The sequence below is a fragment of the Liolophura sinensis genome, chromosome 13, assembly GCF_032854445.1.
Source record: "Liolophura sinensis isolate JHLJ2023 chromosome 13, CUHK_Ljap_v2, whole genome shotgun sequence".
Classification (NCBI taxonomy): domain Eukaryota; kingdom Metazoa; phylum Mollusca; class Polyplacophora; order Chitonida; family Chitonidae; genus Liolophura; species Liolophura sinensis.
Window position 1 is genome coordinate 18,379,704 of NC_088307.1, and position 26,553 is coordinate 18,406,256.

General features: G+C 40.1%; 1 protein-coding gene across 1 annotated transcript; it reads left to right on the top strand.

Moving 5' to 3' along the window:
* The first annotated feature begins 3,311 nt into the window (after positions 1-3,311).
* On the top strand, positions 3,312-25,992 carry LOC135480611 (uncharacterized). Its single transcript, XM_064760495.1, has 4 exons — positions 3,312-3,607; positions 5,378-5,693; positions 22,316-23,158; positions 24,906-25,992. The coding sequence occupies exons 3-4, from the start codon at positions 23,080-23,082 to the stop codon at positions 25,814-25,816; spliced, it is 990 nt and encodes a 329-aa protein (XP_064616565.1). The 5' UTR covers positions 3,312-3,607; positions 5,378-5,693; positions 22,316-23,079; the 3' UTR covers positions 25,817-25,992.
* Positions 25,993-26,553: the final 561 nt, after the last annotated feature.

The window sequence follows — 26,553 nt, forward strand, 5'->3', positions numbered from 1 at the left end:
TACTGTGCCTTTCTGTGGCACGCCGATTTCATGCCGCTAAAGTGCTGCCGCCACTGAAGTATCATGTCGAAGACACCAGACATGATACCCCACCTAGTCACATTATACTGACACCGGGCCAACCAGACATGTTTCCTTGTCCTAATCTTTAAGTGCTGAGTTCCAAGCGAAGACACAGCAAGTACCGTTTTTAAATGATATGTCAAACGGGATTTGATTCGGGGGTCTACCGACTAAATTAACTTGATGGACTCTACCAAACAAATCTTGGTCGGTCACGTCTGTACCAAGTTTTTTTTTATTTGTCGAAAACAACCAATATTTTGGGTCGTTTTGATCAAGTTTTTCGGGTTTTTTGAAAATCACGTAGGAGAGCATAACATGGTTAAGATGTTTCACTCAAAAAATGAATCTGTTAAGTTTAATAAAGTCTAATGCCTGGGTGATGCTAGAATGTATTCTGTTATTACATCTGCTTGTTTTGTTAAATATAACACATATATTCTGTTAATTGAGTATAAAGATTCTATTAGACTAACAGGATATTATGTTGAATATGACAGAAGGCTGTGTTCTAATAACAGTACATTCTAGCATTACTCAGACAACAGACTTTCCTTTTAAAATCAACGGAATAATATTTTGAGTGTTGTGCGTTCAACATGCATGGTTTTTGAATGTAAGGTGTCTGCATGACCTCAAGCTGATGTCATGGCCACGGAATTCAGCGAATTACTTGGGCTATATGATTAATATATAAAGCATGTATTTTAAAAGGAGTAGGCATAAAAATTATTATATAATAGTTATATTATATCATAAATATTATAGTAAATAGTTAATTCAGAGGATAAACCTTTCAAAGAAACCTGTGGTACATGGACTTCATCCTCAGTCAAAAAAGCGAATGTATGTTTTGTTATGTGAATATAAAGACATAGACAAACACATATATCCGCAACTGATGTTGCGTGCACGTTTAATAGGTAATATTGTTGGCACAGTTCTTGATTCAGAAGACAAGGTGTCTTTTGTACAGAAATATGCTGTGTACTGTGCCGTACTCAAGAATAAAGCTTAGAAAAGCATACCACAGAATCACGAAACTTACCCCTCATGGATTTTAACACGTCATCTTATCATTGCTTCTGCATAAAGGTACAAATGTGCAAATGTACAATCCGTTCAATAATGGAAAGATGGGAGCGGACGGTGTGTGTTATTTATTGAATAGGCTTGACCTTCATTTTATTCAAGAATATCAAATATGCTTGATGGCAGTCTGGTTTCTATTGGTAAAGAATGTAGGATGTGTGCGTGCTAGTTGTCACGATTTTGTGGACGATTTATCCACGCGAGCACCTGCCCGACATCTCCCTCTGTAGCCCATACACAACGGAGCCGGTGTTAGGTGTGTTGTACGCCTCTATAAAGCGGACCGGCCAGTATGTTATAGGCCTCTAGCAGCCAACGTGACTGTTATGTTATATGCCTGTATATGGGCGAACAAGACCGGTATTTTATATATGTGTGTATGTTGAGGCGAACAGGCGACCTGGATTTGTATGTTATATAGGCCTACCTGTATCTATATGCAAATGGTTTGTTTGTTTGTTTATTTGATTGGTATTTTACGCCATACTCGAGAACATTTCGCTTATACGACGGCGGCCAGCACTATGGTGGGAAGAAACCAGACAGAGATGGGGCTAAATCCACAACCATCCACATGTTGTTTAGGCGAACCGACCAGTATGTTATATGTTTGTATACAAGCGGACGGACCGGTATGTCAAATGTCTGAGGGAACACGACTGGTATGCTGTATATGCCTATGTATAGGCGAACGGACCGGTATGTCATAGTCCCTATGTCTGTGTGAACAGGACTGGTATGTTGTATATAGGCCTACCTGTGTATAGGCGAGCGGACCGGTATGTCATAGGCCCTATGTCTGTGTGAATATGACTGGTATGCTGTATATACCTGTGTATAGGCGAGCGGACCGGTATGTCATAGACCCTATGTCTGTGTGAACAGGATTGGTGTGTTGTATATGATTGTGTAGGCGACCGGACCGGTATGTTATATGTCTGTATATAGGCGAACGGATCGGTATGTTATACTGTATATGTATATGTGAACAGGACTGGTATGTTGTATATGCCTGTGTAGGCGAACGGACCGGTATGTCATAGGCCCTATGTCTTTGTGAACAGGACTGGTATGCTGTATATGCCCGTGTATAGGCGAACGGACCGGTATATTACAATGTATGTTTGAACAGGCAGGTATGTTATATATGTCTGTGTAAACAGGACTGGTGTGTTGTATATGATTGTGTTGGCGACCCGACCGGTATGTTATATATCTGTATATAGGCGAACTGACCGGTATGTTATTTTTCTCTGTGTAAACAGAACTGATATGTTGTATGTGCCTGTGTAGACGACCGGGCTGGTATGTTACACATGTAGGCCTGCCTGCGTGAACGAGACCCGTATGCCATATAGGCATGGGTATATGTGAATGCTGGCCGATTTGTTATATGCATGCATATCGGCTAACTGGACCGGTAAGTTAAGGCCTGTGTAGGTGAACCGGACCTGTATGCTAAAGAACTGTATAGGTAATATGGACTGGTATGTTATACAGGCCTGTTTGCGCTGAACTGGACCTGTATGCTAAATGGGCTTGTGTATGCGGACGAAAGTGTCAAATACAAATCTAATAAATAAATGTGTTGTATAGCTATTTTCTACGGTGATCGCCACTCAGTTGTGAGAATGACATCTAACTAGATATGGGATTATTGGTCACTTTTTTTTCACGTCTTCACAATTATAATCCCAACCTGTTGAATGAAATCGAATTATGCTGCACTTGGCATGAATCTGTATCCACAGCAACAAATCCATATCACATAGTCTGAATGAACTTCTTGTCTGATTTTCAAGCACAAAAAAAAGTCTTTGGAGATTTTTTTTTTTTTTTTTTTTGTATATTTTGGCATGTGGTTAGGTGGGTTTGCTTACCTCACTGTATAATGTGGCTGGGTACAATATTGAACTCGGAAGTTATTCCGTGTTTGCTCGGCGTCCTTCGGGTTCTTTCGGCCCGCATCGCAAGGTGAGCTCGGTACAAACCGTGCCTGTGATCACGGCTGAGTCATTCATAAACCAAACTTTGACCCAGCTGATTTCTCAGGGAGAAAAGAACCTAGGGAGCAGTCATTATTGGGCTTGAGAAAAAAAAAAAAAAAAAAGCAACGGAGATCTTGATCTTGCAATGCAATTTCAGCAATATTTCTAATCAATACCCTTGCTTGTTTTTGAAGTTTACCTCTAAAAGAGAATATCTGTGCCGATGTGGCTAAACGATAATCCGACCATAGTTTATTTATTTATTTGATTATTTGATTACGCAGTATACTCATGTTTCACCGATGCGACGGAGATCAAGCCTATAATTGAAGTAAATCGGACAGTCCGACTCGGAATCGACCTAAAAACTTTGGCACACAGACGAAGAACTCTCCGACGTGTGGCATGCCGATTTTCCCCGCAAACTGGGGTAAACATCTATACTTCACATTGGTGGAAGGAAGGTAAGAGATCTCCAGCAAACTACACATGACAGGTCTGAGAATTGCATTGGATGCAATGCCCTTTCCAAGACATGTTAAACGATCATTCGGGCTGTATCGACTGCTTATTTTCACGAAGAACTCGGAAAAAATGGAGACAGAGAATGTCATATCGTTATTCAAATTTCTCTGTATCTGGGTTCATGCCAGAGCCAGGTCATGTCTAAAACTTGTCCAAGTCACACAGCATATTCGGACAAGGTGTGACTGGATGAAATCTAACGTGTCTAACGTAGCAGGACTGAAAGTGTGACAGTGTATTGTGAACGAGTGGGACGTCACGTCTGTTGTCTTTGACATAGTAGTTCGGTGAGGCAGCACCGCAGTTATGAAGGTGTAATGTGAATGGAAAAGACCTCATGTATGATGTCTTCGGTATCGAGGTAGCACTTATGAGAGTATATTATGTTTGCATGGGAGACACATTTCTGATGCGGCATTTCTGTGAGGCAACACTATTTTCGGTATACAGTATACTGTGACTGGGTGAGGCGCCATGTCTGATGCGTGACGCGGCATTCCAGTGAGGCAGCTCTATAAGTGTGACAGTGTATGTGAGTGAATGAGGTGTATTGTCTAGTGTTTTTGACATGGTATTTCAGTGAGGCATCTCTATAAGTGTGACAGTGTGTGTGAGCGGTTGAGGTGTAGTGCCTGATGTCTTTGACATCGTATTTCGGTGAGGCATGCTTGCTATACACGAACATCACCATGAACATTTCGTCATGGGACAACCGAAAGGCATTAAACCCAGTGCAAACTAAAAACAAAAATTTGTAACTACAATTTTATTTATATGAGAAAAAAAGCCTAAATATCACCACCGCGTTGCAGCAAAATTTTAATGATGATGCCTACACAGAGTGAAACAGCTGCTTTATCGCCGCGAGGAATTCACTGATATTTTTCTGATTATGGTACATTCCTGATTTGTTCGGTCTGCGTGGCCTATAATCGTTGGTCGTACGTGGGGAGGTCTGTCACCAACCTGCAGATGGCCGTGAGTTTCCGCCGGTCTCTGCACGGTTTCCTCCCACCATACTGCTGGCAGCCGTCGTATAAGTGAAATATTCTTGAGTACAGCGTAAAACACCAATCAAATAAATAAGTAAACAAATAAATATAATCGTTGGCGTTCTGGCGCAGTACAGGGATCCAGGAGCGTCTCATCAGTCCGATCGCTGGCTTCCTCTCCGGTTGTACCTGGGAAGGCCTGTCAGCATGTTGCGGATGGTCGTGTGTTTCCTCCGGGCTCTGCCCAGTTTCCTCTCACCATAATGTTGACCGCCGTCGTATAAGCGAAACATTCTTGAGTACCAGTACGGCGTAAAACTCCAGTCAAATAAATGTATAAAGAAATAAATTAATCCTGATTTGTTTTTCACTCTGCCATACACGATCTCTGGGAATACTGACTGCTCCCCATGTATTGAATGTCCCTGGCCTGTCTCCCCCGCCGACTTACAATGGAGACTGGGGGTGATTGTTGTTCGCTGTGTTCGGTAAACATTCAATTCCGCCAGGTAAAACGTTAAGCCTATGGGGGTCACAGCTACGAGCCGCGCTCACCTAGACCGAGCTAAGCGATGTGTACGTGGGGGTGTGCTAAACGGAACGACCCTGGCTGATCCCGGTGTGGTAATATACCTGCGCACACCTGTAATTAGTGAAGACAGGTAGATGTTAATAATTCAGTCCTTACTGTACAGAGACATATATCATCTATTATAGGTACAGAACGACAGGAAGACTTGTAAAGGGCCTGAGCAAAAAGGTGTGGATAGTGTAGCGCGGACTGCACAGAGAGCCAGGTGCGATACACTCTAGACGGCCTGATAAAACCCGCTGACCTGTGACTCGACGACAACGGGGACTGTTGTCCTTCGCAGCCGTGGATTTAGACAGATTACGTTATCTTACATTCAGCTCTCCAGTGCTTGTTAAACATTCCATTATCTACCGGATTTGTGTGTACTGGAACACACCCGATTAACTGTTCCCGATCTGTCAAGGCATTCCACTACACGTGCTACACAGCGCGGCAAAGGTATGTAGAAACCTACATATTGACTTGCTGGTTTGCGCCAAGTTTGACGTCTCTTTTAATCCTTTTCGGACACATTACAATTATCGATGTCTCTGTCTATAACAGTAAAGTACTCTTATACTCTGGGACATATCTGGGACATGTGCCATATATTCAGATAGGGCCTATATAAACTAACCCCAGCTAGTCTTACAGTTAAGCCTATACACGAAAGCTATGTAATGCTTGAGTATTGTTTATGTGTAGACGAAATACTGAATGTAACGTGTAAGCCCTTTCTACACATGTGACAATGTGTATAGATTTTCAAGGTATTAGCACACCCTGAATGGTCTTTAAGGGCACGGACCAGCAGTTTAAATCTATAGTTATACATTTATATGTATGTATTAGGTATTGTTCATACTGCCACTCGGAATATACATACAACTGCTGTAATGCAGATAGGATTAAGAGTTTAATTAAGATTAAGATTAGGATTAAGAGCCTATACATTACATATATGATCCCTTCTCAGGCATTGCTTTCACAAGGCTGAACGGCCTAATGCCCTCTTGCTCTAGTTCGTTACAAGACTTGAACCGTGAGTTCAAAGGTTCGATTCCAGTTCCCGGTGATTTGGCTGTGGATTTCACGTCAGAATTCTTAGACCTTCAGACTTGACCGTCTTCACAAGCCGATGAAATGTGCTCTTATTATATATTACGTGATTCTTTTCACCCTTATCACATTATTCTTAGGCCGATACGCATGCGTGTCACCTGGTCACACACATATACCTTTTACACATTGATAAACAAGCTCAAATTCCCATACGTTGTGACACGTCGTGAGAAGCCAATGACCCCTTGCACCTCGTTTAGTGAATGAGCCATGTTAAAAAGATATAATATGTTCAAAATTTGACAGACAGACCGCCGACAGACCGACCGATCGACAGACAGGCATGCTTGCAAAAAGACCGCCGACAAGTAGACAGACAGACAGACAGACAGACATGTGGCTACTTAGGAAAGCAGTTTGTCGCAGCTAAAAAAGACACTGCCTGTGCAATGCTAATCATAGACTTACAGACACAATTTAAAGCAATCAAAGTATTTATTTCATCATGCATGGTTAAGTGATGTAAGTAAATTAGGTGAGACATCCACATAAAAATAGCCGTGTGTTTTTTAAAGCAGCATGAATGTGCAGAGCCTGTGCAAGGTTCAGTTTTATTTTCATATATGAAACATTTGCAACTTACACCTAAAGCGCTTTCATTGGATGAAACGACAACCAACCATTTCAATCTGACAGCTTACTGAGTGATATAATGCATTTACATGTAACCGCATTCGATTTATTTATTTAGTCATTTGATTGATGTTTTACGCCGTACTCAAGAATATTTCACTTGTACGACGGCGTCCAGCATTACGGTGGAAGGAAACCGGACAAAGCCCGGAGGAAACCCTCCACTGTCTACAGGTTAGGCTTTCCAGGTTGTAATATATGTAGACCTTAAGGTTAATTACATCCGTGGTTGTAAAGAACTAAAGAGCGCTGGTCTTTTGAAAAAAAAAATAGTTTAATTACTTGTGTTGGCATTTTTCATATAAATCACCTGCCAGTTTTTGTTTTACTGCTTTACTCTGTGTGAATATCATTTCAAAATACTGTCCATTATATACAGTTTATGTTTTACAAAGACTGACATTTTTCCATAGTCTGATTACTCACACTGTGCACATACGCGCTGTCTAGCTTGCTCGTTGATTGTTGACTTTGGCTCTGAACACTCGAACTCCAATAAACAAAAACAGAAGAGGCAGTTTGAATGACATTTAGAAGTCGTAAAACCAGCAGGTTTCTTGTGCAATTTTTTTTTCATGCAATCAAAATTAAACCCCCTGTAAACACGTCAAACCTTGTCTGTGTGGAAACTTGTTTTACATGTAGGCCTATTTTGCTTATTATAGAACGAAAAGTCGCGTGCCAACTCAAGTGGATCACGTTAGCTTTTTTTCAATTTTAACTATTCTTCTTGCATTTAAATATCTTAATAAATGTGCACCAATATATGCTGCTAACTCTCTTAAATATTATTCACATCTAGTTTTCTGTATTTCTATGCCCGTGAAGTTGTGTTCCCTGAATATTATAATACTCAGGCTCCTGGTTAAATGAACAAAAAGCAAACGAAACAAAAACTGCCGTATGTATTTATATAGACATGTGTCATGTTACAATAATATAGTATCAGTCAACGTATGCTGTTCTCGAACGCGAAATAACATCACTGTCAGTCGATATCACATGTTATATAAAGATACCTATATCCAGTTTGGGTTCAGTGTATTCCTACACTGCACATAGGCTTAAACAATGTCCATGTTGCAATCAACGTTTTCTTAACTGCCTCTTCTACCGGTATTATTGACAGGAGCCTTGCCAGAAATTAGGTAATTTAAAATTCAAGAACAAGCGTTTTCATACTTTCAGGAAATTGTAGTTTCACTTCTTTCTCGTTTAAGGTGTCCTCGCTTTAAAATATACACGGGGGAATTTACTGTTGATTTGAATTGAGGTCACATCGACCGTCAATATAGGATTATACTGTATGTACGCGTAGAAAGCGGTTAATGTGGATATAAAGCGAGGTTGGTATTGTAAGCGGTGGGCTTGGCGAGGGCAGGAGATGGCTGGTTGTGGGGAGGGTTGTCTGGAGGCGTGGGGAAGTTCATCTACATAGAAATTCACTCAGCTCGCTCGCGAAAAGTTTTCTTTTTCTCTTCGCTTAGGCTGTCCCTGCTGGACTGGTTTCGGCGCTTTGTGTGGAAATATGAATTCATGATAGAGGCAAGCCAGATTTTTCGCTTGAATTGTGAGCATCCGGACATATACATATAGAGGAAAATAAGCGTCGATGTGTCATTTCATAAATTTGTTAGCACCAGTTAGTATTTTCTATGTCTAGTGAAGAGGAAATAAGGACAGGTTATAAGGTTAAGAAAGGTACAATAGCGTCTTCTTCCTACTGTACTAGTATCATATCTATACATAGCTTGTAGGTAGATCGATGGTTAGCCTAACATGGGACGTATAGGGCCCTCGCAGCAAGAGTGGCTGAGTGCTTTAAAGGCGTTTATCCAACAGTCGTCTTTTATCGGTGCATGGAACTGCAGGTTCAAATCTGGCATTCGTTAGTTCGGCTGTGGCTTGAAGTTAGGAAATTTACCAGGTATTATATGCGCATGAGGAGAGCCGGTGGGTTTTACCTAGCTATACGCGGTTTCCTCTAGCGCCCATAAAACTGGCAGTCATTGCAGGAGTATGGCTTGGAACACATATCTGTAGGCACGTCTGTCCGTTTGTCTGCAACTCTGAACGATTGTCTGCCTTTTTGCACCTCTACATGTCTGTTCGTTTGTTTACCTGTCTGCACGATTGTCTGCACGTCTACACCTCTTAGCGTCTCTCCCTTTCTCTGCTCGTCTGCACATCTGCCAGCCTGTCTATGCTATTGTCTGCCTGTTTGCACGTCTGTTCGTCCGTCTATATGTTTGTTCGTACACATTTCCGTCTGCCTGCGTGTCTGCCTATCTTCCACTCAGCCTCATTTTGTGCATTTTATACGTTTCGGCACGCAGCTTCATGTTTGTCTAAATAAATTTATCTATATTTCAAACGCCACATAAATAAATTACGCCACCCAAAAAACACCTCCGTGATATATTGTTCTCGGAGCCTTGTCGACACTGAATTATCGACGGTGTCCCCTGGAATAATCTTACATGAAATCTGGTGGGACTTCTGGAGGGGACTTCTAGTGGGGACTTCTAGTGGGGACTTCTGGAGGGGGCTTCTGGTGGGGACTACTGGTGGCGACTTCTAGTGGCGACTACTTGTCTGTCATTAATGTAACATAGGTCGTACATGGTGAAAAGGTTTGCTAATGTATAGCTTGTAAAAGGTTGGTGTTGTAATCCGGGCACTTTAGTTTCCTCCTTCCATGATCAAATGGCCACCTCTGGAGTATGATTTTAAAGGACAGTGAGAAAAAAAATGTCCTATACTAGTATATCATCGTCAGATTGTGCATTGAATTTGTATACATGTAGAAATGTGTCATGTAACCCTTATCACCTGGCCTTTAATATGTGACAAAGCACTACTGACAACGATTTAACATTACCGTGGTTTTAAAGCAATAATCACGTTTACGGTCATAAATGCGGCAAGATGCGAGAAGTCACATTTAACTGTCTGAAATAAGGTAAAGACTTCGGCATATCACGTATGTATATATATTTCGATATATATATAGAAGGTTTACATGATCTTTACGTTTTTTAACATCCATATTGGTGTACTGGTCTGATACTAACCCATGACGATTACTATTGCTCCAAGATGGTTGACAATCTATTGTTTTATATATGCTATGCTCTTGACGACACGTTCAAAGCCATGCATGCATATTTAAGTTCGGGCCTCTGTGGCCGAGGGGATTAGCAAAGGCCAGCACTGCGCAATGACCCAGGAGCCTCTCACCAATGCGACCGCTGTAAGTATAAGTCCAGCTCATGCTGACTTCCTCTCCGGCCATACGTGGGAAAGTTTTTCAGCAACCTACGGATGGTCGTCGGTTTCCCCCAAGCTCTGAATATATATTCCGCCGGTACTTAATTAAGTATGGTGTTGAACTGTTAAATAAAAAAGTGTATTTTGAAAACAAATGACAATAGATAAGACTTGGACGGTCGGTACAAAAACATTAACAAGGTTTTCTCTCTTGCAATACACATGACCCGTTTACAGGCAGGACGACTTGGCAGTCTGTCTGTAGCTGATAGGCATTGTGAACAGAGTTGTGATGAACAGAACAAGGGAATCTTTGCTACAATGCCTGTGTGTGTGTGTGGAAGCGTATTCTGGCATGCCTTGAAATTCCATCGTGGATTATTGGCAAGGTAAACATAACCCCCCCAGGCATGCGTAACCACTGTGGCTGCCAAAGTCTCCTGGGAGTTGGGAGGGGTTGGGGGGGGGGGGAATGAATGGGAATTTACGCTTAGCAAAACACTTTTGTAGTTCTTGTTATCAATGAGACGTTTGAGAATGGAGCTTAACATTGGAGCAGTCGAAGGGTGCTTAATGCTCTGTGTTAGCAAAGCGGATGTTTTTATGTGGATGGTTGACGTAACAAATGTAGTTCACCGGGAAAAGTGTGTGCTATTGTCAACTGAACCAAAATGTCCACTGTCAAAACGAAACGATAAGATCTCTATATACATGCATTATCAGCTGTTTTCCTTTCTGTTTCATAATTGATACGTTTACAAGTATAGGCCTAGCTCTGCAGGAGTAGAGATGAAGGTAATCAAAGCTACATCGACTGTGCTACTCTCTGTTTAGCCACATGTAAAATATGAAATGCTGCTGCAGCTGGATGTTTAATTTAGGTTTCGTTTTGTTTATTTATATACCGGAGTCAGGGTGTTATTCTTTGTGAAATTTAATTGAGCCAACTGCTTTCGTCGGGACGCCGATCAACATTTTACACGGCGATCTATGTTTTTCTAAAAAAGTAGTTCCTGGGGAGAATCACGTCGCATGCTGCTGATTAAACTTTGATTGGTCTCAGACACTCAGAAAGGAGTGGAATGGACGCTCTGTTCTTTTCTGTCAACATGGACTTCTCATGTTTTGCAGCATATTTTTTTATGGTCATCAATTTATGGCACACAAATGAAAAATAAATCTACCTGTACAGGCTTAAAGGCTTAGAAGCTCTTACAACCAAAACCAAGCAGGGAATCTCGGCAAAATGTCCACCAGAAGAACACAAACCTAATTAATAAGTAATTGTACTATTAAATTACCTTATAAATCAGCTTTATTCAACAATGCCGATTATGCAGAATGTAACTCAGCAATGGTAAAATATGCTATGTATGTGCATAATCTTAACTCTGTTATGCTAAAATTAGGAAAGGGAGGCGATGGTACACATCTTTCACTGGCGTGCATCTTTGTCTCATGTAGAACTGAAATATCGTTGGCAGCATTCTTTCGTCTGTCCACGTAATAAATCAATTTTACATAAAATTTCAATTTATATGCAAATATTTGAAGCTATAAATGTCATTCATTCATGCATATATAGGGCCTATAGTTCTGTCACATGCCTCACCCAGTTTTGATATGTGTCTTTTTTTATGATGTCTAACAATCCCGGCACATTGTGTGTAGGACACCAAACCGATCTAATTAGCATATAGATTAGATCAGTGGATGTAATTTACGCCTACTGAGTACTCCACATCGGTCTATAAAAAATGGACATTGGTGACAAGTGTCGTAAATTGAAGCAAACTGAGGTTTTATTTGATTGTATTTTTAGCATTTTATTCATTGTTTTAGACAAAAAAAAAAACAAAAAAAGAAAAACAAAACATGGAGAAATGTCTCATGCGTTCAAGGTTTAAATGTGGACCGTATATATACTGTGGTTATATGAGTGATATTCCTTTGATACCCCGATTGCGTGGACTAAAAGAAAACCTAAAAAATTATTGATTGGTTCAAGCTTTGATATCTGTGTCATCTTTTCTATACTTTATTCAAAAATATCTCACTTATGTTGGCGGCGGAAAACGGGCACGAAGTCACCGCTCCTTGCTACATACCGTCTAACATAAGGCCGTAGTGTTATCAACAACATCTGATGGACCAAACAGTCAAAAATCCAACTCCGGCTGTTTGGCTGCGGCTTTAAGTCACGTGGTTTGTCAGGTTCCTGACGAAGGTCGGTGGTTTATTCCTAGCTGTCCGGTTTCCTCCAGCCATAAACCTGGTCGCCGTTGTATCAGTGAAAAGTGTTCAGCTTGGCGTTGAACACGCATTTATCAATCAATCAGTTTATCAATCAATCAGTTTATCAATCAATCAGTCTATCAATCAATCCAACCAGTCATTTAAGTAAAAAAAATTCTTGAGGCTGGCGTCAAATACCATTCAATCAGTCAATCAATCAATCAATCCACTCATAAACCCGATCATATAGCCTAAGCAGTCATTTCAGTAAAAACATTTTTGGGCTTCAATCACCAATCACTCAATCATTCAATCAAAAAGTACAATGCTATTTCAAATGATTGAAATTTTGTTTAATGAACCAAGGCAGCACAGTCTGCGTTCCTCCATATATATATGACAGTTGAAAGGTTCCGTTGTTTATTTGTTCGGAGGGTACACTTATTAATATTACACACACTATGTAAGTTGTCTATCTCAATATATCAAATACTATGAACGATATGAATTTGTGATCAGAAAAAGATAAGATGAAACGGATTTAATTTCGTTGGAAAACACGTGCCTTAGACTGAAAGCTGTGTCTATATGGCTGTCTTCATTTCCGGCGTACATCCTTGAGAACTAATCCGCTGTCCGGTTCTCAAATCTGATTAAGATTTTCACATCCACTTGTTGCATGGTCAATATAGTCTCTCTTTGCATGTGGCAGCGATGACGGGTTTTGTCATCTTTTTTTGATCTAACTTGGTTTTAAATGCAAAGAAAAACACTAAAATGAAGTATGTGTGAGATGAAAGACCATTAAAAACTGTCCAGGAAAAGATATGATTGGATTTTTTTTTTCACAATTTGTTAAACCCAGTCAAACGCATTTAAATATTTTATTCTATGGTGGCCTTTTTCGACCACAATGCTACCAGTGACGTCAGGTAAGGTTTTTGTAACTTAACACACATTAGACTGATACATTTCTTCATTCAAAATGACTATACATATAGGTCTATGAATGCATTCACCGATTTGAGCTTGAAACTAACTAGGCAAAACGTATACATGTAGATATGATGTAATTGATACCTTCTGGGTCACAAAATACCATCACAGAATATGACCTTTTAACACAATTTTACTTGGTTAGATTAATTCCGAAAAAAAAAATCCAATTATCCAACCTTTAAAAAAACTGTATAACTTGCTGCAATGCAGATAAATTGGTGTGTTATATATTGAGTTTTAAACTTCGTCATCGCTTTTATATTACGGTTGGCTCAACTAAGCTGATTTTTTGCACTGCCTTGAGACGCAGCAAAAACATAATCTGGCTCAGGATATGTATAATACTCACACAAAATACGAAAGCTTTTGTAAAAACTTTCCGAAATGAGACGGGGGAGTTGGGGTGTGTGGTTGGTTGGTGGGGAGCGGACAATGGAGAAACAATTATGAAACGGATATCATAAATCAGGTGCAGAAGGTTTTTCAGCTGTATTAATCGACTCTGTCATTACAACACAGAGCTGGTATGCAATGTCAGGTAAAGTACAGGTGTGTACAGTTTGAAGATGTTATCCGTGAGACGTCGCACACCTGTTGTGTATATCGGTTAAAAAAAACACTATCAAGATATTTTCGTAACTGATTGACCCATTTTTAAGTGAAAGTCTTCTTGTCATAGCGGCCCAGGCCGTCAGCTGAAAAATCTGTCCAAAGTCATAAAAAGTCAGACTTTCCCAAACATAAACTTAATCAAAATGTTGAGTTCAGTTAGCCATCTAAAAGCAGGAGAAGACACAATCAATGATTTTCAACATATAGCATTATCTAACTCAAATGTGATACGGTTGGGAGAGGTGGGGAGGGTGTGGGGAACCGAGTGGGAAGGTGAATGGGGATACGTGGATTAAATTCTTTCAATCACTTAGACACACGTGGCTTGAGTTCAATCCCAGCTCCTAACAAGGAGTTTCCCAGATATTTTTGCCTCCATTGTTCTCGTGAGCGCTTGACTTTCACCAGTGTGACATGCGCATCGACTGTGTTTGTGATGTAAGATTGAAAATCATTGGCTTCGATAAGTTTGGTAATTTTTCCTCTGAACTTACAAGTCTGTTAAATCTGGTTTAGCCTATACAGTCCCATCTGTTGTATACGAATTCGACCATAGAAAATAATCCGTACGCTTTGTCCAACAGCGCACGATGACAGAACTTCAGATAGCGCCACCTGTGGGGTTCGTTCTGTTGGTATTTTGGTTAATCAGGTCATCATTACGTAACTGTAAAGTGGCGACAGACTGACGAATGATAATGGCCGTGACATCTCCTCCTTAGGGACCGCGTGCCGTAATAATTAGGTCCAATAAAAAGCGTTGTACTGTAATTGAATTATCTTCGGTTACCGGCTTTGTGGTGTATAAAGTCCATCCTCTGTTTACCATATGGAGGGGAACTGGGTGTTTTTGTAAACGAACATCTGGGTTGTGAAGACAAGATGAAGCGTCTGTCAGAACATCAGTGTACTTATACGTAATTTTGAACAAAAACGTTCTTACTTCATAAAAACCTTTTTTTTCTAATCTTATGTCGACTGCTGCTGACGAGCACAGATGTGTTTGGGAGAAGTGCCCAAATAAGCCCATGCGTATCTTGTATTATAGCTTAATATAAACATATGCAACATTTTGCTCTTGTTAAATAGGGGTGTATTTTTTGGGATGAACAAGTGGTTTTCACAAAGGACAAGTAGGCCTTCTGAAGCTTTCACTCATAAATTGCTAGTGTTTGAAAACTTTCTTTTCAAGTAATACGCTATGCTTTTCCCTTAAACTCCCACTTAGGCTTATGACCTAGCTCGACAAGCCTATATATTACTGCACGTATGAACTGCTGAGTCAACCCTATTTCCCCAGCTCACTGGGAAAGTCAACCTTATTTCCCAATGGCTTCTTCTCCGGGAAGGTCTGTCAACAACCTGTGGATGGTCGTGGGTTGCCCCAGACTTTGCCCGGCTCCCTCCCATCATAATTCTGGTCACGGACGTACAAGTGTAATATTCTTGAGTATACGTGGTAAAATAAATCAATCAATCATTCAATTAGTCAAGCGTATTTCGAGGTTAAGGCCTTTGAAACCGGTTGACTTGTTCTCATGCAGGTAGGTGAAAGTCCTAAAAATGGAAAAGATCGATCTGCATTTTCCATTTAATCGCATCACGCTTGTATGGCAAACCGTGTCATCCTAATAACTCGATTTGTGAGTTTGAAAAAAGAATGTGATGAATGGCAGCTTGCTAATTAAGTCATATATCAAAGATTTGTTGATAACTGCCTGACAAAGATATGCAACACAGTCACACTGTTCCCACTTTTCTTTTTAGATAATTATCGGAATTCAAAAATGACAGCTGGCCTTTAATTTTTTTTTCTGCAAAGCTACATGTAGGCTTTTGCAGGTTGTATATACAATGAAGCGGCAATATAGAACAAAGAAACTTGCTTTGAAAAATGTACCCGCAAGATCTATTAATGAGCATTAGAATTGCTTTGTTACCGAGCAACAGAAGTCTGCACCTGTTGATGCGCTTTTTGTTTCCAACTTAGTTTAACACTGATATAAAATGCGATATGTTTACATGACCTGAAACATATTTAACCCAATTGCTAAATAGTCCAGTTAGCTGGGGCACCACAACTTCAGCATGTACATGTGTATGTATACATGAAAATCTTTGTCTTGTTTGAAAAAAAGAGCTTATTTTCTTATTATAGCTTTGTTCAAAGTTTTTATTTACTACATGGAAATTTGCTAGAACTTTATGAATGGAAATTATTTGAGTATTTCTTGGAGATATCATTGACAGACTTCTTCTATAGTTGTTCACACTCGATATACATGTACATCTTCCCACAATGCACTCAACGTCAATTTGCGGAAGTATTGACGGGCAAGAAAATAGTACCCATAATGGTAGAAAAGTGAACGACAAAAGACATTCGTGCATATTTGATCAGTGTTATTGTGCTTAATGAACGTTTAGTTCCATTGTGTTATATACTATATCCCTTTGCCACAGGGCATTTTCTAGAGTAGGGTGGAATATTTGAATATGTAAAGACAGTTTGTGTAGTTATTTATGTCTTAAAGGTACACTCCAAAAAATTAATCTGTTTTAACACGAAATCTGTTGTCTGAATGATACAAGAATGTTTTATGTTATAACATAATATTCTATCATATTCAACATATGTCTTTGTTTATTCAACATAGAATCTTTGTGTTGAATTAATAGAATATATGTGTTATATTTAACAAAACAATCTGCCGTAATTACAGAACACATTCTAGCATCACTTAGACAACAGATTTTCAGAGTAATTTTTTTGAGTGTTGAGGGCTTGGAGGAAAATCTGGTGGAACATAGATATTACAAACGTAGACGGAGAAATTAACACATCAAAACGTGGATAACGAGGAAAGCAGTTTCCACGTATTAGGAAAGAAACTGTGACATTTTCAGTACCGATAATGGATTCGACTTATATGAGGAGGGCAGTAGCTGGATTTGAACCCGCGACTTATTTCGTCAAGAGGTATAATTGGTATCCGGCGGTATAATAGGTTACGTTCCATCAAAATAACTTTTACCTTTACAAAAGGTATGAGACTGTTATTTCATGTAAATGGGACAACTTTATAAATACGTATTTATACATATCCATTTAACATGAGGCTGAAGAAAAAGTAATTAGATGGTCAGTTTCATGCTTCAACTGCTTTAATGGCCAATTCTTTCTTAAAAGTGTTAACCTTGAGTCCAGCAGATTTCACAATTTTTAAAGGGATAAAATGACTGTTTTATATAAAAACAAACGCATTTTTAGGCCATAAAATTCGTTTTAACACCTAAGTTGACTGTAAAGACTGAATTCGTTATTATGTTTTTTTTTTCTTGGATATTTTTTACCCCTTTTGTCCACTATCATTTCTAAATGAAGATAATTATATCTAGAAGGCCAGCCCATTTGCCTTTGCCTTTGATCTACCCTGTCTTCATTGGCATCTCATACACACCATTAGTTTTACTCACGGCACAGTTCCCCTTACAGCCTGCCTGAATGTAGTATATACATACAATTTCACATAAATTACAACCGGACAAATTATATGCATGTACAATCTATAAGTTTGTCTCTGAGTGATTGGATTTCGCTTGATGACACTAGAAGTGCATTAGCTATTTCACAGGCTTCTGATAACAATGATATCAACCATATTCCATGTATATATTTTTTATTCACATCTCTTCATCTGTCTGAAACCTTGCTAACATTTTTCATATTTTTAGAATATTCTGAAACACGGTGTGAAATAACAAGGAATCAAACATTAATCAGTGTTTTGGGGGGTGGGGTGGGGTGGGGGTGGGGGATAGGTGGGGTGGTATTGTTGTGTATAATTATTTTTTCTTCTTTTTCCTTTTTCTTTTGCCTATGTCTAGGAGCTGTGTTACTGTATGTGGGATTGGCTGATTGACTGACTGTTATTTAACGCCATACTCACTGTACGAGTATCAAAACGACATTACTTATGGATAATTAACATTAATGCATATTTGGGGTTCAGTGAGGTTTCCAAACTATGGCAAGACGAAAAGGGAGTGCCCAGGCTAAAACCATTGCCCTCCAGGGGCTCGGCAATCCTACAGATTTATAAAGTCACATCAGCGAGAGCTGGATTCGTTCCCGCGACCTTACAGTAGTTTGACATTATCTCATGGGATTCCTTGACGCTTTCGCTACAGTGTTTTCATGGCCCGTGCGTTGACAGTTGCATTTTCCGGTACGACTCAGCAATGAACCCAAATACGATGGGACATTTTTCATTCGCTCATTTTCCAGTTCGTAAAAATGCTCCGGCTTTCGGATGGACATGGTATACCATGTATAGACTTATAGTAATAGCTGGGTTTATTGCAAAATTACCCAGGGTATGTAAAAGCCAAGAAACTGCATGCGAAAACTAAAGCTATAAACCTTTGTAGCCTGAACCCAACTGGCACGCGCGTGCAACAAAAATCGCACATGGCGTGTTTTGTACACACACATCATAGTATCCTTTAACAGGAATTCCTTGTTCGCGGAAGCCCTTAACAGTGTTGCCTAACACATGTGCTGGAAGGTTTAATTACTATAATTGTACAGCTGAATAGGCGGTACTTGTTCTTTGTGGAATACGTACACTGGGCTAGGGGGGACACGCATGGATACGCATGACCGAGCACCAAGTCAGAAAGGGTTTGCTCATAACGACGTCTACCCCCGGCGTATATCCCCCTGGGGCACTTGTAGGGGCGCTAAAGCTATGCTCATGTATCTGCTTCCCACCCACCGCAGAAGTTTATCACACGACAGTCTGGTTTGTATGGTCGTCCGTCGTGATTAATACCAGCTGTGCTTTGCTCAGACTAAGTCCTTTGATTGAAAAGTCCCCAAAATTTTACACAGGACTGATTTCTGTATACAAAGGATCGTCACAGAGCTGGCACGGAATTTCTAGCCAACGTCTATACGCCGTCACACACGTGGCTGTGGTATTTGTACATTTCAGTCAGAGTTGACGCGACACTGGAGTGAAACGTACATAGCCCTACATCGCGAGAGATGCCAGTGTGGTGCTGAGAAAATTACAATCTGCCATAGACTCTGTCTGCTGTTTGCAAGGTATGGTTATAATTATTTTCGCATATTTTTACATAATTTCAGTAACTTTGAGAGAGACATGCGGAACTGGTATAGCTGCTGACTGAAAGGCCGCTTGAAACTGCTCAGCACTAGTGATGAATGAATTGAATAGGCCAAGTTGCTAAACTAAAGCTACATGAGCCTGCTTTATATTGGTTTTTGAGAAAGATGTTTGCAGTTAGTTTGCATCGGTATACAAGCCCGTCCATACAAGACCGTCCATATGTAACTGTAAAGATTGATGGCATATATGAAAAGCTGTTAGAAAATTTACCTGGAGACATTTGTTTTGGGCCTATATGTTTAAGTTTAATGACATGATTGTTCGCTCGTCTTTTTGTCTTGTTTGCATGCTGGAGATTGGGAAAGAGAGACAGTACAGCGCTTTCATTAAGCCGCATTGCTTGCTTGTGGACAAAAATGTCCTACCGAGTAAAAGTCCTGACTGCTTGTTAAACGCTTGATGAACGGAAAGTTACATCATGGGCGTACAATGCTGTGACACTTAACTGTACATGTCTTTAACAACGAACATGTAACAACTTTAATTAATGCTCTCGTTAAGAAAAGACAGACAACTTATAAATAGACCTGATCGGGTTGGACTTTTTTGCGTCTTTTTTTTTTATCTGTTCGGGTTCCTGAAATGATAAATGCGTACTATTCCATATGCAATAGATGTTTGCAGTATACCACATACGCATATATTTTAGACACTTTCGTGATGGGCACATGCTTTCATTTACATTCCTATGTGAGCCTTTTTCTACTGGTACATTTCCCAATTATGTTTAATCGTTAAATGGGTTAATTGCTCTACGGCCTTTTTTTTTTTATCTCTTTGTCTCATCAACTAAACGGAAGCTGCAGGTATTAAATATCGTGCCATATATTTATACATGGATGAAGTTATGTATGAATTGATGTTCACTTGTGTGGAGAATCGTAAATGCGTGCATGAAGTTGATAAGTATGTGGTAGTTGTAGTTGTCACTGGCAGAGCGGCATAAAGTGTTGAGACTATATATAGAGGGAGACCTTGCACTTTAGCTATTGACCATATATTTATCTCCTGTACAGTTAAGAAAACGTATGATATGGCCAAAAAATAATGTTATAAATGTTAGGTAAAATGTTAAAACACAAACAAACAGACTCAATATATGTCCAGTATCATTGAACATTGTCACAATTTTAATTAATGCCAATTTGTGTGTGATTGGTTAATTTGTTAAAAGGTGAATATAACATCTGGCAATTGTTCAAGATCTCTACTTGAAACTTCAGCAATCTCTGGGAGATTTCACAAAGGTCGAACACCTGTATATCTGTATATAAGGTCTGTATATTTTTTACTGCTGCTATATAGGCTAAATGCAAACGCATTTTACGGTTGTTCAGGTAACCCCAAGTTCAAATTCCTGAGAGTGACTTTCCCTAAACTTCGTAACTACATTTTCTATAAATTTGATTTCGCCATGACTTTTCTGAATATATATAATACCATAAGGCGTCGTGCATGATACAAATGAAAAAACATATTAGACCTTGGTCAATATGTTTATAGTTAATGGTTTATCTATCTAATGGTCATCGCGGAGGTGGACATATTGCATGCATTTAGCATACAGTTATGTAGATTTATTATGTATGCACGAACGATTAGTTGTAGAAATATTTAATCCTACCGCATTATAAGTCAGTGAAGTGAATAAATGAATGAGCCGGTGCATAGCTTGTGTTTCTAAGGTTACTAGTGTCTAAAAACTGGTATATTTTCTGACACAGTTCATTGAGGTACTCACCATACTTTCCAAAACAGCAACACAATTGCCATGCATTTTGACTCATATAAATTTACAATTTTCTGACAGAATAATGATCACTGATGGCGCAAAAATCAGACTTTGACGTTACCGGTTTAAGCACATAGAAATATTCTTATTTCTGGCAGTGTATTTCTTTATTTAATTCATTAATTGTTGTTTAACTCCATTCTCCACTGAATATATGATGTTAGATGAAATCATAACCAGTCAGAAAATGGATAACATCCCAAGGCCTTTGACCAATCATCTCATGGATAACACCCAAAGCCGCAATTTAATTGGTTAACTACATTAATTGTGCAGCATGATAAGAGAATAGGTTAGATCATAAACTGGAATTACATTTGAGATGGTTTTCTGATAGACCCCTCTTTCAAAGGCATAGCGTTCTGAGCACGATTGTATTACGACAAATAAGAGTGTAAGTTTAAGCTATATGTCCGTTTCTGAAGTACAGAGATATTTACTCGTGCCCTGGTATGGAGATTAGAAGACTACTTGCGTTCACCATGGAGACAAGGCGGGAACGTGGAGAATGCTCATCGCTCCGTTTTTTTCACCGCCGGTTATTGTCTTGGCACGTGATCACCATTCTGATCGCCTGATTACGATATTTGATTATTAATAACAAATGTGTTTGTCCATGTAAACATAGACTTCTACCACGGATCAATAATTTGAGGTAACCGAGCTGGCTTTCCAAGTCGATCGAGCGAATTAAGACACAAACTCATTTATTTCTATGTTCCCTAGCAGGCATTCATCCAACAGACCACTTATGAATAATTTATATTTTAATGAATTATTTCTCCGTGATTCTTAAACTCTGTTCGCGTTAATTTTCCACTCTATATATAGACCATACCCGGTGACATATACTGCATACAGTCGTGTAATAAATAGTCAGTTCGACCAAATCTAAAACAGACTTATAATGTATACGGCAAATACGTGACCTCACGGTGCTAGCTGCATGGCAGGCCTACTGTAATGTTCAGAGACGTGTTATACGTCTGAAAGCGGCCATCTAGACTGCGACAGCGATCTCGTGGAGGTCGCGGTTTTAACTCCTTGGATTGTGGCAGTACACAATTTACAGTGACGGGAGAGACACACATGAATCGTACATAGTGTATGCTTTCGTCAGAAGATTTGACTGAAATTTCTCTTGTATTCTACATTACAAAGTGTGTCGAACCTTCAGTCAGCCGATGTTATTAAATATGTAAATTTTTCATCTCTGATTTCAGATTCATATTCTCAATCTGATGTGGAGTGCGACCGGCTCACAGCTACATAGGAAAAGGGAAGTAAAAGTAGTTCCCTGAATTCTGATTGTACGAACTACATTTCTTCGCGCTTTTCGTCTTTCTTGGTCATGTATTAAGTTATTGATCCCCAATGGATTACGTGGATTGGATGGATTAACTCTTTGGTTTACTAATTCGCCGAAGGATTCATCTTCTTTGACAACGGTCATGGAAAGCATTTCTCCTGTAATCAACCGTGCCCGGTTGTCCCGAACGCCTCATGTTAAGGATTAATATCGTTAAAGACCCAACCGGATTACTGGAATTCACCGTTTCAACTACATGTGATCAAGAAACAGTTTTTCCAACCAAGTCTGCTAGAAAGGATTTACCTTATTAACGTACTTTTATATATTAAGTTTACAACTCGTTTCACCGCTGAAAAGTTGTGGAGAAAAGATTTACTTTGTGAACTGGAAAAAAGTTTCCCCGTCAGGTGTTCGATATTTGTGTCATCTTGTACGAGAAAAAAATTTTCAACAAAGGATTATACAGTTCTTGGTTATTTCTCCAGCTTTTTGACGGGAAGGAAACTGTACTCGACCAAGGACGTATATTTATCCTGGCGTATATTTATCCATAAGGATGCACTCTATGCATTTCTCATGATATCACTGAAGTACTGCCATCAGGATTACCTCTGTGACGTAAAAAGTGACGTGTCCGCCATACTGCACACGCTGTCATGACACCAGCATGACGCAATGTTGCGCGAGCATTTGTTTGGCTGTATCGTGATGATACAGGCTGTGTCGTCTGCTCTTTCTATGAGGCTGGACGATGGTAAGAACTTTATTAGAAATTGGAAAACATGATGTGTATAACTGCAGGACAGAAGCCGCAAAAAGGAGCTTCCCAAAACAAAGAACTCTTACACGCAACAAACAATCTGTATTTCACAAAAGAAAACCGATGAACGCTCATTGGTCAAACAACAATTATTATTCTTAGAAGAGTTCGTCAAAGGTTACTTCGTCAGAGTCTATAGTTTCGCAGAAGACTCGAGTTCGTCAAAGGCAAATTCGCCAAAGACTGTACAGAGACATGTGATGAAACTAGAGTCATTGGCGAACTTGAGTCTTCGAAGAACACGAATGAGCACTGGTCATTAGTTTTCTGCGTGGAGTCGTAACCTTTGTTCGTTTGATCAATAGATTGTTTGTTGTGTGTAACCGTTCACAGTTTAGGTAATAGACTATTGCATTTAACCGTTCTTCGTTTGGGGAATAGACTGTTTGTTGCGTGTAACAGTTTTTCGTTTGGTGAATAGACTGCTTATTACGTGTAACTGAACTGTGTATGTGAGATAGACTGTTTGTTTCGAGTAACCGTTCTTCTTGTGGTTAATAGATTGCTTGTTGCGTGTAACCGTTCACAGTTTAGGAAATTGTCTGTTGGTTGTGTGTAACCGTTCTTAGTTTGGAGAATAGACTGCTTCTTGCGTGTAACTGTTTTTTGTATGTGGAGTAGGCTGTTTGTTTCATGTAACCGTTCTTCCTTTGGTTCATAGACCGCTTGTTTCGTGTAACCGTTCTTCGTTTGGGGAATAGTGTGCTTGTTGCGTGTAACAGTTCCCGGTTTGTGGAATGGACTGTTTGCTATGTGTCTTCAGGCTTCTGTGTTCAGTGAAATTCAAAGTGTGCTCGTGAACTGTTACGTGTAAACTTCAATGACGGTAAACATAACGCCTTTAGACAAACTTCCAATGATGATAATTCTGTATTTTACATGTTCTGTCATGAAATCTGGTATGATTTACGCCTTAGCTTCTTCTGCCACTATGCTGATTTTCTCAAAGCTAAAACTCCTACCATCTGAAGGCTATTCTATTGTTTTCGCTCCGTCTCTTTTTTGTCACTCTTTTTATTTAAGTCCTGGAAAAATCACAAGGCATTTATTATACGTACTGATCACGTCATTTACAGTGCCATTTGAAACTAGCCGTTTTGATCACTAGAGTTATCTCCCTTCTACCATTCTCAGTTACCTCGGCTATAAGGAATCGCAAGGAAAGAAAAAAAAATTTCAGAAGGCAGATTAGCTTGAAAGAAGTTGGCCATGGCCGATTGAGTGGCTGATGTCTTCTCCTTTCAATCGGTGGAACAAAAGATGTGTGGGTTCAAACGTTGTATGGGCAAGGAAGTTGTACATTTCCCGGCCTTGTTTTGTGCAAATCTGTACGTGGGGAAGTTCATCAGTAACTTGCCAAAGGTGGGTGGTTTACCCCTCGTTCTCGGGTTTCTTCCACTCAAAACTAAGGTGCATGGGTATGGCCTTATATAAACAACAATCGAACAAATCTGTCTTTGGGACATTGTGTGTTAGCATAACTTTAGGAATGCATAGGCTATGTTCATTTAGCATTTTCAAGCGTCAAATTTATTGCCAGATCAAACCATGGAAGGTTTTGGGTGTGCTCTGATGAGGTTTGGGGACCATCTAAGTTGCATGTAGGCTAATGGTGTAGTTAAGTTACCAAATTAATTAATGAACTAATATATATTCTGAAAAACGAACTTTTCCTTTTCAGTTCACGCCCTGTCGTTCTGTGGCTCCCTGGGATGTGCCAACAACGCCACATGTCGGACTACCTTGACCAACAACGAAATAGAAGGAAGTCACGTGACATATTCCGAATGCGTCTGCCAAGGAGATTGGATAGGACCAAAATGTGACCACCTTTTGTCGCTCAACCTGTTACGTCATCAACATGACGTAGCCGACCTTGTAGCTGACGTCATACATGTCAAGACGACTAGACGAGGTGGCAAACGAAACAGAAGACCAAAGACAAGACCGTTTGAACTGAGCTTCAGTGTTCAGTACTGGACGAATGATTCAATGGCTATGTGCAATATAATGACCGAAGTCAGGTCGAAAACCTTTCACCTAAAAGGGCTTAAGCCGGGGACGTTTTACACTGCCTGTGCCAGTGCGGTAGGTGTAGATCTGTGTTTCGCAAAGACTCCACAAAGAATGAATTCCGTGTCCAATTGTGTCTATTTTCAAACTCTCGTCGGGAACGAGACTCTCGTGGCGGCTACTCGGGAGATATCTCCAGTCGTAGCGCCTTTAACCTTAACAATTTTCTTTGTGATAGTACTATTGATTTTCGTTGTGATTCTGGTCAAATGCCGAACCTGGCAGTACTGTCGGAAAAACGGATCATTACTTCGGCGTCGTATTTTGACTTCATCACGCAACTGCAAATGCCCTTGTCTTTCATCCGTTTCAACGGAAACGAGGCCGGAGCCTCGAACTGACGGTTGGCTTCTCCCCAAGACAGCCAATGGGCGGTTCAGAAACTACAGCAAACGCCGCCACCCCCATCCAACCGCTATACCGCTGACAACGATCATCGAATACAAAACCGAGGAAGCGGAAACGTCCGCTAGTCCCCTAGTGGTGGACGAAGGAATTGCCACTGAGGAAAAATCATAACTGAATTGTTTTATTTTTTCTGAATATTTGTGTGTTTGGATCCAGTACGAAAGAATGTACATAGATGAAACCTTGATTTGTTTTTATGAAAGAAGAATAGCGCAGCCTCTAAAGCTAACGAGTAATTGAATGTTTATATTGTGTACTATTTGTCGCTGCGCAGTATTAGATTTTTTGAGGGGTGGGGGGGGGGGGGGGGCGCGGAGTTTGGCCTCAGTGCCTTGCTTAGAAAACACTTTAATCAATACAAGAGGTCACGTAGGATACCTAAGAGTTGACGTGTTGTTGTCGTTTCTCTTGTATGAATAGTGGAACCTTTCCATTGGAGAACGGCCATTACTTTTCAGATATAGGTCAGATAGCATTTTCGATGCCATACGACGCGTCAAGGTCTTTTAATGACAGGATTCCCAATGTTAAAGGATTGCGACCCGAGGCAGGCACACACATTCAGAAAGTTAATCTTTGTACGGGTTAAACTATACACGAACTGGTTTATGAGTGGAGGAAACCAGATTTATGGATGGAGGAAACTCTGTTCGACTGCCCGATTATGGGTGGAGGAAACTCTGCCCGGCGGCTAGGTTTATGGGTGGAGGAAAACGTGCCAGGCGGCCAGATTTATGGGTGGAGGAAACTCTGCCCGGCGGCAAGATTTATGGGTGGAGGAAAACGTGCCAGGCGGCCAGATTTATGGGTGGAGGAAACTCTACCCGGCGGCTAGATTTATAGGTGGA